Source organism: Hippocampus comes, unplaced genomic scaffold, assembly GCF_001891065.2.
Source record: "Hippocampus comes isolate QL1 unplaced genomic scaffold, H_comes_QL1_v1.1 scaffold29, whole genome shotgun sequence".
NCBI classification, from domain to species: domain Eukaryota; kingdom Metazoa; phylum Chordata; class Actinopteri; order Syngnathiformes; family Syngnathidae; genus Hippocampus; species Hippocampus comes.
The window spans coordinates 1,502,953-1,518,571 of record NW_017805820.1 but is presented as its reverse complement, the minus strand read 5'-3'; the positions used below and the strand labels follow the sequence as shown (position 1 = coordinate 1,518,571).

General features: G+C 40.9%; 1 protein-coding gene across 1 annotated transcript in view; it reads left to right on the top strand.

Moving 5' to 3' along the window:
• The window catches only part of gria4a (glutamate receptor, ionotropic, AMPA 4a), an 87,313-nt gene that overhangs the window by 32,299 nt on the left and 39,395 nt on the right, over positions 1 to 15,619 (top strand). Inside the window, exons 5-10 of the mRNA XM_019885822.1 lie at positions 114 to 245; positions 1,492 to 1,545; positions 2,128 to 2,286; positions 8,289 to 8,456; positions 8,660 to 8,764; positions 10,070 to 10,180. Of these exons, the coding sequence (XP_019741381.1) occupies positions 114 to 245; positions 1,492 to 1,545; positions 2,128 to 2,286; positions 8,289 to 8,456; positions 8,660 to 8,764; positions 10,070 to 10,180 (729 nt within the window). The remainder of the gene's footprint in view (positions 1 to 113; positions 246 to 1,491; positions 1,546 to 2,127; positions 2,287 to 8,288; positions 8,457 to 8,659; positions 8,765 to 10,069; positions 10,181 to 15,619) is intronic.

Sequence of the window (15,619 nt, the reverse complement as noted above, 5' to 3'; positions counted from 1 at the left end):
AAAAAAGAAGTTTGCATGACCGTGCAGTCATCTACACTTCTGTTATTTGCTATGCAATGTCATGATCCGATTTATGTCTGCCGACATAATTTGTATATGTAACATTATCTCAGGTGAGCGCGATTTGTGTGGAGAGTTTCAACGAGGCTGGATATCGCCGACTTTTAGAAGACCTGGACCGACGACAAGAGAGGAAGTTTGTCATTGACCTGGAGCCAGAGAGACTACAGAGCATGCTTGAACAGGTGCTGTCAATATACCGCAGTGTACTCTTTACATGATTTGAACATGATTAATTTCAGTCATTAATGAAGGAATGGCACTTTTCCATTTTGATGTTTTCATTGCATCACTGCTGTCTGCCAGCTAATTGTCAGCTTCAGGCAACTTTAGGCAGCATGCCCTATTTGAATAAAACAAAACATTCATTTCCTCTGTGAAATTAATGGAAAAAATATGAGTTCCAGTAGCATACAAACATCACTGGTTCATTTCCGCTGTCAGACCCAATGGAAACGGTCAGGCCAGTGAGCATGAACCACTAGTGTTGGAAAGAGGTTTTTAAAGTGTGATATTGTTGCTGTCGAACCGTTATTTAAAATGAGTGCGACTCGGATCTTTTTTTTTTTTTTTGACTTTGGTAGTTATAATGCATGTGTGGTGGGCAGGGGGCCTTGTTCTTTGACTTGGCTTAGTGAGAGATAATGTGGCAGAAAAATTTGCAAAACCAAGGCTGCAAAAACACAATACAATAGTGTGTGTGTGCGTTCATCTGTGCCCGTGTGCGTGGGCGAGCGCGCGTCGCTTGACGACTGTTTCCTTTCCAATGTCCTTTTAATTCCGTCGCCTAACGTCACATCTGATCCATTCTCAGTACTTGCCACACACTTGAACAACAGTGATACGAATCTGACATCGAGCTCTGACGCATGCATTCACCATTAACGCAGATATCGAGAATACACGTTGTCTATGTGAATCGTTAGAAGAAAATAAACAAACAAACACATTTGTGTTTAAACCTGCGCCACTGTTGAACTACACATACTCCATGTCCCAGACAGACAGATTGTTTTTTAATTGGACTCTGTGGTGAGTGAACAGACAGACGGAGAGACACACAAACGCACATTAGTGTTTACAACAGACACAAACTCGTGTCACAATGGGCCCGACGGTGTGTGTGTTGGCTAGCGTCCCTGCCGGGAGACGCACTTCTCTGTTCGCATCTGTGTGTGTGTGGGTGTGGGTGTGTGTAAAAAAAAAAAAAAATACAAAATAAACAAATAAAACACGCTTAATGTCATGATCGAATATAATCCTGCATTCCTTGTTCAGAGGATTGTAGCCAAAGTGTTCATAAGAGTGTATTTATATCCAGTTCATTGCAAAGTTGAACAATTTTTTTTTCCAACCAATGTCATTTGTGCCTATTATTGCCAACCTTGTAGTTCATCATTTTAATGTTGCACTCTGTCAATGTTTCTTCAGGCAGTCAGTGTGGGAAAACACGTAAAAGGCTACCACTACATCGTAGCAAACCTGGTAAGACAACTTTGGCTTGTTGCTGGTGTTATACTTGCATCATGTTTTGCAGTTGCCAAATATGGAAAAAAAAAATTTGAAACAGATCAGATGCCTGAGTTGCGTTGTTGTCAGAGTCTTCCGACGTCAATATTGATTCATAATATTCTGCATTTTGTGGCTTGGATCAAGAAGTTACAGATGTAGAAATCGGATTTCGAAGAGTCTATTTAGCAATGCCGCATCTTTAATCTCTCGGTTACTTGAGCCGTGAAGGAGAGGGCTGGGAGATGAGGTCAAGTAAGAAAAAGCTCATGGTGCTTTTAGCAATTACTTTTCATCAATTCAGGATCAGGCTCACATGTGGTCTACCTTTGTACTCTACCTCTTTTCGAAATGAATCACCCTACTACAGAGAGATGCCCTGCATGAAATCTTATCAAGTAGCAGAAGCGACACCATATTCATTAGGGATAAATAGTGTTGATAATCTGTGCGAGTATGATAAGTATCATTATTTGGCAGGAGAGCTCTTATACTCTTGATAATAGGAATTGGAGCATAACGGTCTTTTTTTTTTTTTGTAATTGTGCTTCCTTCCAGGGGTTTAAAGACATTTCTCTGGAAAGGTTCATGCACGGTGGCGCCAATGTGACTGGTTTCCAGCTCGTGGACTTCAGCAAGGCTATCGTCATTAAACTGATGCAGCGTTGGAACAAACTCGATCAAAGGGAATATCCTGGATCAGAGAGCCCACCCAAGGTACCGTATATACGAGCGATCTTACGACCTAAGAAATGAAGTTTGGATGACACTAGCAGAAAAGTATTTGATATTTCCTAAACAAAGTTTTGTCTTGGCAAGCTTCTTTCTAGAACAATGAAGTAAAAGTTGTTTTTTGTTTTTGTTTTTTTAAAAGAGTACACTCATTCTACATAATTATTGGCATCCGCTCCATGACTTAGTCTTGGTCTTGATATACCTAAAGAAAAAGTTCAGTCCCCTATTTTGTTGCCTCTAATAGTGCCCACTCTTCTGGAATGATTTTGTGCAAGATGATATAATGGACTGTGTTGAATTTTTGCCCACTCATCTATAAAATTTGTGAGGTTACTGAGGTTAGACCTGAGAGAGGTTGGAAGCTTACAAACGTCCAAAAGGCGTTTGTAAGATGAAGAATCAGGACTCAAAGGGAATTAATGGGTCGTTTAGAAGCCTTGCTTGATTGCTCAATTTATAGAGAAATACGTTTCTGTACTTTAGTTCTTCTATTGTAGAAACACCCGCATTGCGCGATCTTGCTTTTTCTTCAAATAAGCCAGGTCCTTTCAAGGTTATCCTTCTTCTCCATTTTCAGTGTTAGTGCAAGTTCTTTTTCCAAACATTGCAGCTGTAAGAGCAATATACTGGTTGATCCAACAAAGGAATCAATGTCAACATGGAGGTTTCGCTGCAGATTTTCTATCCCTGCACTGGGATTTTCATGTGATTACACAGTCCGATCCCTTATATGTATAAGAATAACAATATGTCTAGTGTGTATTCCATAATATACAGTAACTCACCTCTCTGTATTTGCACTCCTCCGTTTACTCTCCTCACAGTAGTGCTCGACTCTCTCAGCTTTTCTTTTCAATAATTGTCCTTTCACTAATTATCTCTTCTCACTTTCAATGTCCTATTAATTTAATGACAGCGAGTTCTGTTTTTTATTTCCATATATTAACTGCAGATGTACCCACTTATCCATATAATATATGTACAAATCCTAAGTAAAGGAGGTATCTTAACCACCCTGACTAGCATACAAATTATTTTCTAGTCGGGCTGAAAATAAAGACACACACACACAGACACAACACAATGGCTCTAACGAGATATGTTTGAATAATTTTGACTTTTGTCCATATTGATGATGATATTCTTTATTCTTGGCATGTCATTCGTTCACCCAAACACAAGCGTTAATTGGTTCATCAGCATCCTCACTTTCAGCGGATGAATCCTTATTAGCCGCATTAATTTTCCTCGACAGTTTACACAACATTTAGTATCTTAATGACGGCATCGTTTTTCATGCTTATAGTAAATACACAATCTGTGTGTAGAGATGCGCAACTGCTGGCATTCTATGTAAAAGTAGGTGTCACCCATCATGCAATTGGTACATCATTAAAACAGCTGGGTTTTTTTCATGGCTTTTTAAAAAATTATTATTATGAAAGCACATATATTTTTAATTGTACAAACCGTGCCTTCACTCATGCAACACGAGGTTGGTGAGGTACTGTACAAAATCAAACAAATTAATTAAATTGTCTATGGTGAGGTCTGAATATATCCATCCATCCATCCATCTATTCATTTTCTGAACAGCTTCATCCCCACAAGGGGCGTGCTGGAGCCTATCCCAGCTGTAGGCGGGGGACAGCCTGAACCGGTTGCCAGCCAATCGCAGGGCACACAGAGACGAACAACCATCCGCACCCACACTTACACCTCGGAACAATTTAGAGTGTTCAATCAGACTGCCATGCATCTTCTTGCCAAGATTATGTAATGGACTGTGTTGAATTTTTGCCCACTCATCTATAAAATTTGTGAGGTTACAGATGTTAGACCTGAGAGAGGTTGGAAGCTTACAAACGTTCAAAAGGCGTTTGTAAGATGAAGAATCAAGACTCAAAGGGTCGTTTAGAAGCCTTGCTTGATTGCTCAATTGATAGAGAAATACGTTTTTGTACTTTAGTTCTTCTATTGTAGAAACACCCAACGCAGGCACGGGGAGAACATGCAAACTCTACGCAGAAAGGCCGCAGCTGGAATCGAACACTGCACTCGGCACTGTGAGGCAAATGTGCTAATCAGTCGCTCACTGTAATTGTTCAAAATGTAAAACCAGGCTCTATTCAGTCACTCTTTAATTTTCTACAGCTTATCATTCAGGGTGACTCATGAGCTGGAGCCGTTCCCGACTTACCTTTCTGTTAAATGTGGTCGCAGCTGTCTCAGTACATTGCTGCTTCCTGTTCCCTTTCTCACGCATACAGTTCGGGTGACTATTTGCGTGAATTGAAAAATAAAAAAGTATTTTACCTCGGCACTGTGAGGTTGACGCGCTAACCCGTCGACCACCAAGCCGCCGGTCTGAAGGGCAAACATTTACAAGTGTTGGCCAAGATACGAGCTATAAGCTAACTCAAACAGAAACATTGCAGAATTCTGATTACTTTTTCCATTCATAGTGAAAAACACAATCACAAAAGCGACCAAATCTCGTGAATCTGTCAATTATGTACAGGGTTGACAGCAACATTATGGAATATGCTCAGCTTGCAAACGTCACATGACCAAATTCAGAAAGCAAGTGAGCCTTGATAGGTTGCGACCTGAGCCTTGAGCAACCGTGATGTTATTTTCAGTCTGAGATGGATAAAAAGGGAATATGAATCAGAAAACCATGGTTAAACTTGTGACGTTGCATAGAACATATTATTGTATTGAAAATTCTAGAGTTGTTCTCACTTTCAATGTCCTATTAATTTAATGACAGCCAGTTCTGGTTTTTATTTCCATATATTAACTGCAGATGTGCCCACTTATCCATATAATATATGTACACATCCTAAGTAAAGGAGGTATCTTAACCACCCTGGCTAGCATACAAATTATTTTCTAGTCGGGCTTAAAATAAAGACACACACACACACACACACACACACACACTTGTGACGTTGCATAGAACATATTATTGTATTGAAAATTCTAGAGTTGACTTGTCTTTTAATATTCTTTTTCTATTGGGTTGTTGGCCGTGTTCAACAGTCTGGAGCGTAATTTTAGCGCTAGCTCTCATCCTTGGTAACATACTGTAGCTCTGTGTTGGCTCTGTGTCATTGTCAAGCTGAATTGGCGTCACCCAAACACAAGTGTTAATTGGTTCATCAGCATCCTCACTTTCAGCGGATGAATCCTTATTAGCCGCATTAATTTTCCTCGACAGTTTACACAACATTTAGTATCTTAATGACGCCATCGTTTTTCATGCTTATAATAAATAGACAATCTGTGTATAGAGATGCACAACTGCTGGCATTCTATGTAAAAGTAGGTGTCACCCACCATGCAACTGGTACATCATTAAAAAAGCTGTCTTTTTTCAAGGCTTTTAAAATAAATTATTATTATGAAAGCACATATATTTTTAATTGTACAAAGCGTGCCTTCACTCATGCAACACGGGGTTGGTGAGGTACAAAATCAAACAAATTAATTAAATTTTCTATGGTGAGGTCTGAATATATCCATCCATCCATCCATCTATTCATTTTCTGAACCACTTCATCCTCACAAGGGTCGCGGGGCGTATTGTATTGAAAATTCTAGAGTTGACTTGGCTTTTAATATTCTTTTTCTATTGGGTTGTTGGCCGTGTTCAACAGTCTGGAGCCTAATTTTAGCGCTAGCTCTCATCCTTGATAACATACTGTAGCTCTGTGTTGGTTCTGTGTCATTGTCAAGCTGAATTGGCCTTCGAAGGTCCATAAATTGAAGCACGCAGTGGAAGGCTTTTATGCTCCTCAACAAGAACCTCTATAGATGACATTCAAGGTTCATACTCCAAATAGAGTTCCATCTTTATCTATTTTGAATGTGCTCTGTAGAAGTTGTTGTGGTCCATGTACTTAGAGGTGCTTGGACAGGGAGTGACTGCGGAGAGGTTAGGTCTCGGTTATGGAGGATTACAGGAAAAGTCTCCGCTCACTTAGCCTTGGGCGAGTCACGCAATATTTTCGTTTGATAATGGGCCCTGTGAAATGCACGATAATAGAAATTGCCCCTTTTACATAAGCAGTAGATTTTGAGCTAACTGCTTTCAGCCATCACTCAAAATGTCTTTACCCAGTAATTTTATGCTGGTGTGCCCTGAAATGAGTCCTGATGTGCCTTGAGATTTTCTGAAAATGTAATAAAAATGTTCAGTTAACCTGTTAAAGTAATATTTTAATCTGAGGTGGAATTATTTAAATGTCATACGCCTGCACAAGTACAAAGGTTTTTCTTTTTTTTTTCCACATTATTTTTGCTTTGCGTAACACCCATGTTTGCTAAGAATAATCATCATCATCATCATACTCAGTTCATACTCACTTTACAACAAGAATTAAGAGGTACAGGATAGAAATGCACAGTATAAATCTTAATACAGTACACACAAGTTTTAAAACAAACAAATGTCACGAAAAAAAAAACAAAGCAAGAAATGTTTGTGCTTGGTCATGGGGATGGCGAGGTTTTTTGCATTTGAGGAGCAGAGGGTCGAGAAGGAGTGCATGGGTGCGGAAGGTCGGAGTGGTCGGAGGGGGCCCGATTGTGAAGGGCTGTATAGGTGAGTAGGAGGAGTTTAAATTAAATACGCTAGGGAATGGGGAGCCAGTGGAGTTTTTTTAAGGATGGGGTTGATGAGGTCACGGGAGCGGGAGTGGGTGTCGGTGAGAAGGCGGGCAGTGGCGTTCTGGATGTTTTGTAGTTTATTGAGGAGTTTGGAGCTTGTACCGTAGAGGATGCTGTTGCAGTTGACGAGGCGACAGGTGATGAAGGCGTGGATGTGGATTTTGGCGGCAGTGAAAGAAAGTATGCAAAGAACACAGAAGTCAGGAAGGGAGCGAATACTTATTTCACAACATCATGTTTGCCCGGAACAGCTTGAGTAAGATTCTTTTATCGCGTAGCTCCTTTGCCAGGTCAGATTAGAGGTTGAAACGTGGCGTTTGGGAGCACCCTGGTGGCGCCGGGCCCTAGGTGAGCACTTATGTCACTTATTGGGAAGGCTGGCGACTATATAGCTGGAAATTAAGACCAAAAATGTAATGAATGTAACCATATTTCATATAACCGAACAAATGTGACAATATTTTTGTGCTTTTTTGGAATGGCAAAATTGATCTCCCTCTAAAAGTAGTTTTCAGCATAGTCATGCAGCCAAAGGCTTTTTATCCGTCTCACGTTGAGGAATGAAAAGGTGATGAGTTGGTTGCGCTGCCTCCTGCTGTACTCTTGAAGGCATACAAATAATCAAGGCATGTCAGCAAGGAGAAACCTACCTGTTTAGGTATGAAGCACATCCGCTGACTTTGTCATTTCACTCGTCTCAATACTCCCATCACCACGACGCCAGTCGTTTCTGCTGTGAAGTGAAAGCTGCCTGCTGTGTGTTTGAGTGCCCCCAACCGAGTGTCGGCGTGAGACCTGGCATGTGGTGCCGCAGCTGGATGAGTGTAATGATGTTCCCTGCTGAGGCGTGAGTTACTTTTAATGAATTTGTAAGAAAAAAAAAAAACACCATCAATACTTTTCAAACAGATCACATATTGAACATCTCTGAATTTTTTATTCTTTCTTCAGTTTCGAAATCTTAAATGCCATGGCAGGTTTAGGTTTTTGAATGATGACAGGATAGGAAAAATTCCCAAGTGAGTGTATTTGAAAGCAATCTTAATGTTTGGACCTGTGACTTCTCGATTATGGCAATATACCAGTCGGTGTGATGAGTTGCACTAAAACACTTGAGAAAATGAATGAGTTGAGTGCTCATGAGTCAAAATAGAGCTGTAGGTCATTTTTGTTCAACTTTTTTTTTTCTGGCTATTTGCACACACTGGATAAATGGTGCATGAACTGCATGTGCTTTAGATGCCGTGTACACAAAGAATTCTAATTCTAATATAAGGATTTCCCTGTTTTATTTCTCCTTCTCTCTTCAGTATACGTCATCCTTAACTTATGACGGTGTTCTTGTGATGGCTGAAGCCTTTCGCACTCTTCGTCGTCAGAAAATTGACATAAGTCGACGGGGAAATGCTGGAGACTGCTTGGCCAATCCCGCTGCTCCCTGGAATCAAGGAATAGACATGGAACGAGCACTCAAGCAGGTACTTATTTAAATTGGAGTTTTCATTGATTGAAAGTCTACTATTGGTTTTTTTTCCCTGCTTATACTTGTTAAATTTTATTTCAAGGAGTGGATATGAGTCATCCGTACAGACATTCACAACATTAACGCCGTTACACCTGAGAACCGTTTAAATATTTGTCTTTTGACTTGAATTGTCTCGAATTGTTGTTATAAATCCAGGTGCGCATTCAGGGCCTGACTGGCAACATCCAATTTGATCACTTTGGTCGGAGAATCAATTACACAATGGATGTGTTTGAACTGAGGAGCAACGGACCACGCAAGGTGGGCTTTTTTTTTGTTGTTTTTGTGTGCGTTTAAATCAGTAACAAGATAAACGTTTCAGAATGATGTATTTTTCAGAGATCACAGATTGATAGTGTAAGATGGAATGTTGCTTTGAAGGAAAGAGAAACCAAATAGCAAAGGCTGTCAGAAAGCTTGAAAAATGTTGATGTATCCTTCGACTCAAGTCACAATTCAAAAAGCTGCCAAGCAGAAACCACAAGGTCACACTCAGCAAACATCGGGAACAGAGAAACGTAGGCTGTGGCGACAAGTACTATTTGTGTGTCTGTGGTTGCTCCCTCGGGTGTCATAAACCCTGACATTTAACACAATCCGAAGTGGAACGTTATTCTGTAACTGTTACTCTGGTTCATAGAGGTCTGAAAAATTCCGGGATGGGCACCAAACCAACACTGCAAATATTGGGGGCTATACGGCCAAATTGTATTGTTATAATTTCCGTTTTCGATTGCCTTATAACATTAAAAAAAAAAAAAAAAAATTCCCAGTTTTAACTGATTTCCCCCCCCTCCCCCTCCATTTTAATCAAAACAAAAAGCAAATTATGATGACATTATTCAACCAGCTTCACTGACCAAAATGCCTACAAGATCTTAATTCAGGCCCCGGACGCTACACGCTGGCCATCCAGTGTTTGCCAGGGACAAGTTAAATGCAGAGATCAAAATTAGCTGTACATTGTACATTGTTACATTGTGACAGTACCTTCACCTTGAACTCATGTGCTTCCCCTTTCCAATGCTTGCGGAAATGTTGTGTTGTGCATAATGCTGCGAGCGAACCAACCAATGTAAGAACATTCTTCCTCCCTGAGAAAAATAACCACTTAACAAACAATGATGAATAGTCAGGCAAGCAGTCGAAGAGACGCAGAAAAATTCTCGAACACACCAGCCATGAAATAAAAATCTGTGACAGGGGTGAGGAAACAATTCATCATGATGAGCTAAGGATCTTCTAATATTTTCTGACTCGGGGAAACACATATTCTTACAATCAAGACAAGAAATCAAACAGCGTCTTATTTCAGCTCCTTTGACAGCGTAGTGCATGTTATTGAAAGTTCTGAGCTCACACTCAATATCGTCAGTTCCAGGGGGAAATTTGTGGCTGCGCTCATTCTGTTGGTTGGCTTTTACTTTTTGTTCTAGGTAGTCTTGTTTGTTTTATTAATGTTTTTCCCTTGTCTTTCCTGCAATTGGGTTTTCAGTTGAGCTATAAAAGAGACTAATCGGATGATTTCTTCTTTTTGTCCCTCCTCTGCTCACGTGTTCGGGTCAGATCGGTTACTGGAATGACATCGACAAACTTGTCTTGGTCCAGAATGAAAATTCCTTGTCCAATGACAGCTCAGCGATGGAGAACCGGACAGTAATTGTGACGACTATCATGGTAATGTTCCAACTGACTGCTTTGTTTTCTGTATAATTATGGTGCCATTGAAGAGGTGGGCAGCTATGGTATTTTTAGTGCTGAATCCCACCAAATCACGATCATATCCGATTTCCAGCACATGACACGAAATACAATATACTGTAAATGCAATGGAATATCTGTTTAGATGGCTGGATTTACACTGCAATGACGTAATTCCAATTTAGAGCCCATGTCCAATTTTTGCGACAATCGACACAAACCCAGTCGTTCTGTATTTTCATCCACTGATCTCATCAAACCGAGCTGCATGCACAGACACCACAAATGCACGCAATCAGAACCTGGGAGGTCCACATCCACACATCCATCCAAACGATACATAATAATTAAAAAGGTTGTATTTTCTTTGGTTGGCCTGAGATGATTCTTCTTGCTAATTGGTTTCCTCACCGTTACTCCGCTGGCCATCGTCTGCAGTTATTTTTCTTAGAGAATGATCTATGTACCTCTGTGTCGCTAATGTGTTTGTTAATGTGCCTGTTTGTGTTGTTTAGGCGGAGTGGCGATGGCATGGGTATATATCAGCTAACAGTGTGTTTGGATCAGACTTGCATTGACAGGGTATATGTACGGAATGTGATTTGTCCACTTACACTGCTGTCACATTGATGGAAACATGTGGCCTGTTTTTTTTTTTTTCCCCTCCCTTCTTTCTGCTGGCATGGTCCATCAGAATTGTGTCACTTGAACCATGTAGTGTAAATCCAGCCTAATAGAGGGAGACGAGAGTGAGTGTCCTGCAGCAAATTTGTATTCATGCCTCAGAAAACTCCGAACAAGTTTGAGCAATCCCTCGGAGCGTTGGCCCCAAGGGAGTGACATTTGATTAGACTAATGTCTCATTAATAGGCAAATCTAAAACTGACCTCGGATCACCATTCGAACGTGACCTCAGTCTGGACTCTTCTAATGACTTTCGCATGCCAGCCCACTGTCAATTAAATAAGCATGGCACGGTGTCAATCCAAGAAAAAGGAGGGTTGAGCGTGTTTGTGTTCGGGATTTGACATCATCCATCTGTGGCCGATTTGTGGTAGGCCAGCCCCTTTTTCCGCTGTTCAATTTGGCAGACAAAGTCTCATTTCAGCGCATAGGATCTATCTCCTGTATGACAGATCTTAGAGCTGACGCGCATTCCCGCATACAGTCCCGACAAAAAGTTTTTAGATTGACATGGCCAAAGATGCAACAACTTATTATCATAATTGTAGTTAGCAGTCATAAAGAATTGCACTGGAGAGGTGCCCAATATTTTGGTGACCTTATTTAATGAGTGAGTGATTTCGGGTGGAAAACACATACACGCACATACAGCTCTTGAGATGGTTACAGGAGACTCGGTGTGTGTACCGACAAATTTGTGTGTGAACTGTGAACTTCAAATCATCCGTCTTCGGTCTTTCAAAATGCGGTTTGCGGTGGGGATGGGGAGTGAGCGGGGGTCAGGCGGCAGCGCATTACTGTACCTCAGTCTGGACTCTTCTAATGACTTTCGCATGCCAGCCCACTGTCAATTAAATAAGCATGGCACGGTGTCAATCCAAGAAAAAGGAGGGTTGAGCGTGTTTGTGTTCGGGATTTGACATCATCCATCTGTGGCCGATTTGTGGTAGGCCAGCCCCTTTTTCCGCTGTTCAATTTGGCAGACAAAGTCTCATTTCAGCGCATAGGATCTATCTCCTGTATGACAGATCTTAGAGCTGACGCGCATTCCCGCATGCAGTCCTGACAAAAAAAATGTTTTTAGATTGACATGGCCAAAGATGCAACAACTTATTATCGTAATTGTAGTTAACAGTAAGAAAGAATTGCACTGGAGAGGTGCCCAATATTTTGGTGACCTTATTTAATGAGTGAGTGATCTAGGATGGAAAGCACATACACGCATATACAATTCTTGAGATGGTTACAAGAGACTCGGTGTGTGTACCTACAAATTTGTGTGTGAACTGTGAACTTCGAATCATTTGTCTGGGTCTTTTGGTGATAGAAACAGTTGACATTTTGTTGAGGATTCAGGCACAGTTTTGGTAACAGAGTACCATTGTTGGAGGTGTGAGCTCTACAGAAAGGCATTCAAAGCATGTCGCCATTATATCAACTGACCAATGAAATGAGTACATTATGGTCACAATCCTTGAGGAAAAATTCGCGACAAATATATGGTCAAATTCAAAATGCATATTACATCAGGATCTTAACAACATTTGCAGCAATTCTAATTTCAGGTGGGAACCCCTATTTAACTGTTTAGTGCCTGCATTAGCTTTTGTCCATCTGATGTAAATTTGAATTTCAGTTCAGCAATCGTTAATATCCATTCTGCATCATATCTCACTTCATTTTGTGTTTTTTTGCGGTGCAGAGAGACACGGGTCCACCCACGCACTTCACTCACCATGGAAATACACACTCATCATTGAACACAACCATGATTACTGCTAACAAGAGAACTGCTACTTTTACTGTGCTTTTTGTCATTTTGTCCCGACTCATACTTAGTTTACTGCTTTGTGGCTTTGTGGCTGAGCCTGCTTTAAGGTACCCGAGGGTTATGTAACGACATCCTTACTGGGAACGAACAAGAACAGTAAATAATGTTTAACAAGGGTGGAACAGGGGAAAAGTTGCTTGCACAGTTCTAGGTTCGAATTCCAGCTCTTGTGTCAGGTTTGCATTTTCTCCCCTGTGCTTGCCGTAGGTTTGCAACGTCTTACTACTGCTTCTCCCATGACTGGATAATTAGCGCGTTCGATTGAGTTAAATTGTCCATCGGTGCGTCCGGCATGTATGAGGCCGAATTAGCTCACTTGTGACCTTCATGAAAAAAAAACGTGATGGGACTTGAGTGGATGGATGTTATAAATTAATCGCTGGCTAGACACCATATTCGGTGGAAGATCAGGAACCCGGAGGAGACACTTTGGCCTTTAAAATAAAATGCCTAATGGGAGCTTTGCCTAATACTGTAGCCCTCCTCTCATCAGATCTAATTGTGACTGTAATTGACAAAAGCAGAAACACAGAACGTCCCATCATTTGTTCATTTGACAGAGGCCTTGCGTTTCAATATTATTCATCCTTTATCTTCATGGCTGAACTCCATCTTTTTTCTAAATCTACTGTCATGCCTGCAGGGTCAACTTGCCTCCAATGTATTTCACTTCTTCAGGGAAGAAGCGTGAAGGTCTAGCCATTAAGTCAAAGTCAAAATTCCTTCTTTGCCCACTAAACTTAAACATAATTAAATTTTGATTTACTTCAATGTTACTTCCAAAAAAAAAATTACTTTTTCACCTGAAATTATGTCAACGCGCTTCTTTATTTGTTATTCAGTACCATCAATGAAACACTGACAATGGCAAACAACACACCTGAAAAATTCTGTGGCATATTTGTCCATTTACAGAGGTTAGCCTGACCCCCCCCAAGTCGATGATTCATGCATGCGTGCCCTGAAGCCACCACAGAATAAAAATCAAACACTGCTCGGAAAGGAAAAGTGCGCTTCAGTCGTGATCAATTGTTAAGTCGCAGGGCGCTTCCCATCGCGCTTAGCATGCGGTTGTTGTTTGTAATAAAAATACATTGTAATGTCTTATTAATGTTGTTTTCCTGCCCTTGGTTTTATGCTCATAAAAAAAAAAAATAATAAAAAAAAAGCTGTTCGGGGGTTTTGGGTGTTTGAAATTGAATATTTGATAACATTTGATGAAACAATGAAATTCCACTTTATGATACAACAAACGAGTTTGGATTACTGCAGTCACATTTTGTGCTTTGTTGAAGAAAGTTCAGAAGAAATTAACAGCAGGAGTTATAGGAAAGTGTACACAGTCGCTACCTATAGAGCGGAATTCCACTGTATATCAAGCTAAAGCATTATACTGCAATATACGCATTCATCCAGCAACTTTTATCTTTTTTTTTTCATGATGGGTTCTTGGAATCTTTCAATTCCTCCACAAACAGGTTGCTTTCTCAGTGAAAAGGTGAATGCAATGCATACTTGGCCCTCTTGCAGAGAATTGCAGTTGACTTGACCGAGCGACACACAGACTGAGGAGCTAAATGTTGAAGTGTTTTGCTCTTTTTATGTCGAGATAGCTCAGAGACAATCATGCTGACTCACTTGGCCAATACATCAGTGAGTGCATGATTATGTGCTGTAATTTGACTAATTGGGGCACGAATGGACCGGTTGTCCTTCTGACAGACTGAAATAGGCTGTGACCGCTTGGCTCGGCCCTCTGGCTGTCGCAACGGATGGCTCACGGGCATATTTTATGCCTCGGCCGTTGGTTATTCATTTAGCCACAGTCTAGCGTATTGTAATGATGAACTGACTGTTTGAATGCGAGTGGACTTTTCACTGTCCAGCTGTTTTCTCGATGGAGCAAATTGGCTCAAACAGCAAGTCAGTTTGGCACATATCAGGAACCTTTCATGCCTTATCAGCTCCAAACATTTGCTCCTACGAAGCTCAATTTCAACCCACCATGTTTCTGTACTGCATCGCCATTTGGATCATTTGTTGTCAATTATTTTGTTGCTCCCCTCCTTTCCTTTTGTACCTTTCTGCACATTTGTTTCGTTTTTTTTTTCAACGTTCCCATCTTTCAGTCTCTGTTTGGACTGATCCGGCCCTTTATCGTTCCATCGCTGGTGTTTCAGGCGATATTTGCCAGGCAAAAAATGAGATGGTTCGAGTCAGATTTATCGATCTATCGATCTACGATCTGTCTATTTCTTTTTGCTTGTATGGTTCAGAGTGAAGAGAAAAAAAAGAAACTTACGGATTCAGGTATCCTCGGATTAGAATTGTGTTTCTTTCAAGTGTGGATCTGAATTCTACATAAATTAGAGGTCATAGATCATAACGCAGTGAATCAGATCAGTGGACTGTATGTGCTGTCAATGTGAGCCTGACATCACTGAAATATGCAAACTGATGACGGATGGCAAACAACACGCCCGGATTGAATGAAATAAAACAGCCGAGGTCAATCAAGCATGAACTCAAGCATCATTAAATATAGTCTTGATATGGTAATGACACATGAGATATAACTGGAGATCATTAGATAAAGAATACATTTAGCATCGGCGGTTACCTCCACGTAAACCTACGAGCAAATAATGGAATCTGGCATTCAGTATTATCTATTTAATAACTTCAGTGTTGTGGCAAACAAATCTTTTGAGGGTCATTTATTCAATTTTCATTGAAGCTGCAGTCTCGTTGCCCCTCATAGCCGTCAAGTGGCTGCTCCGGTGGCCAGCCTGGGAAGTGGCGGCGAAAAGGACTTCTAAACTCATATCGGCCGCTCGTGTCCGTGTTCTCGTTCTTTTGATCGCGACTTACAGCTCATGACCAAAGGTGAGGGTGGGAAC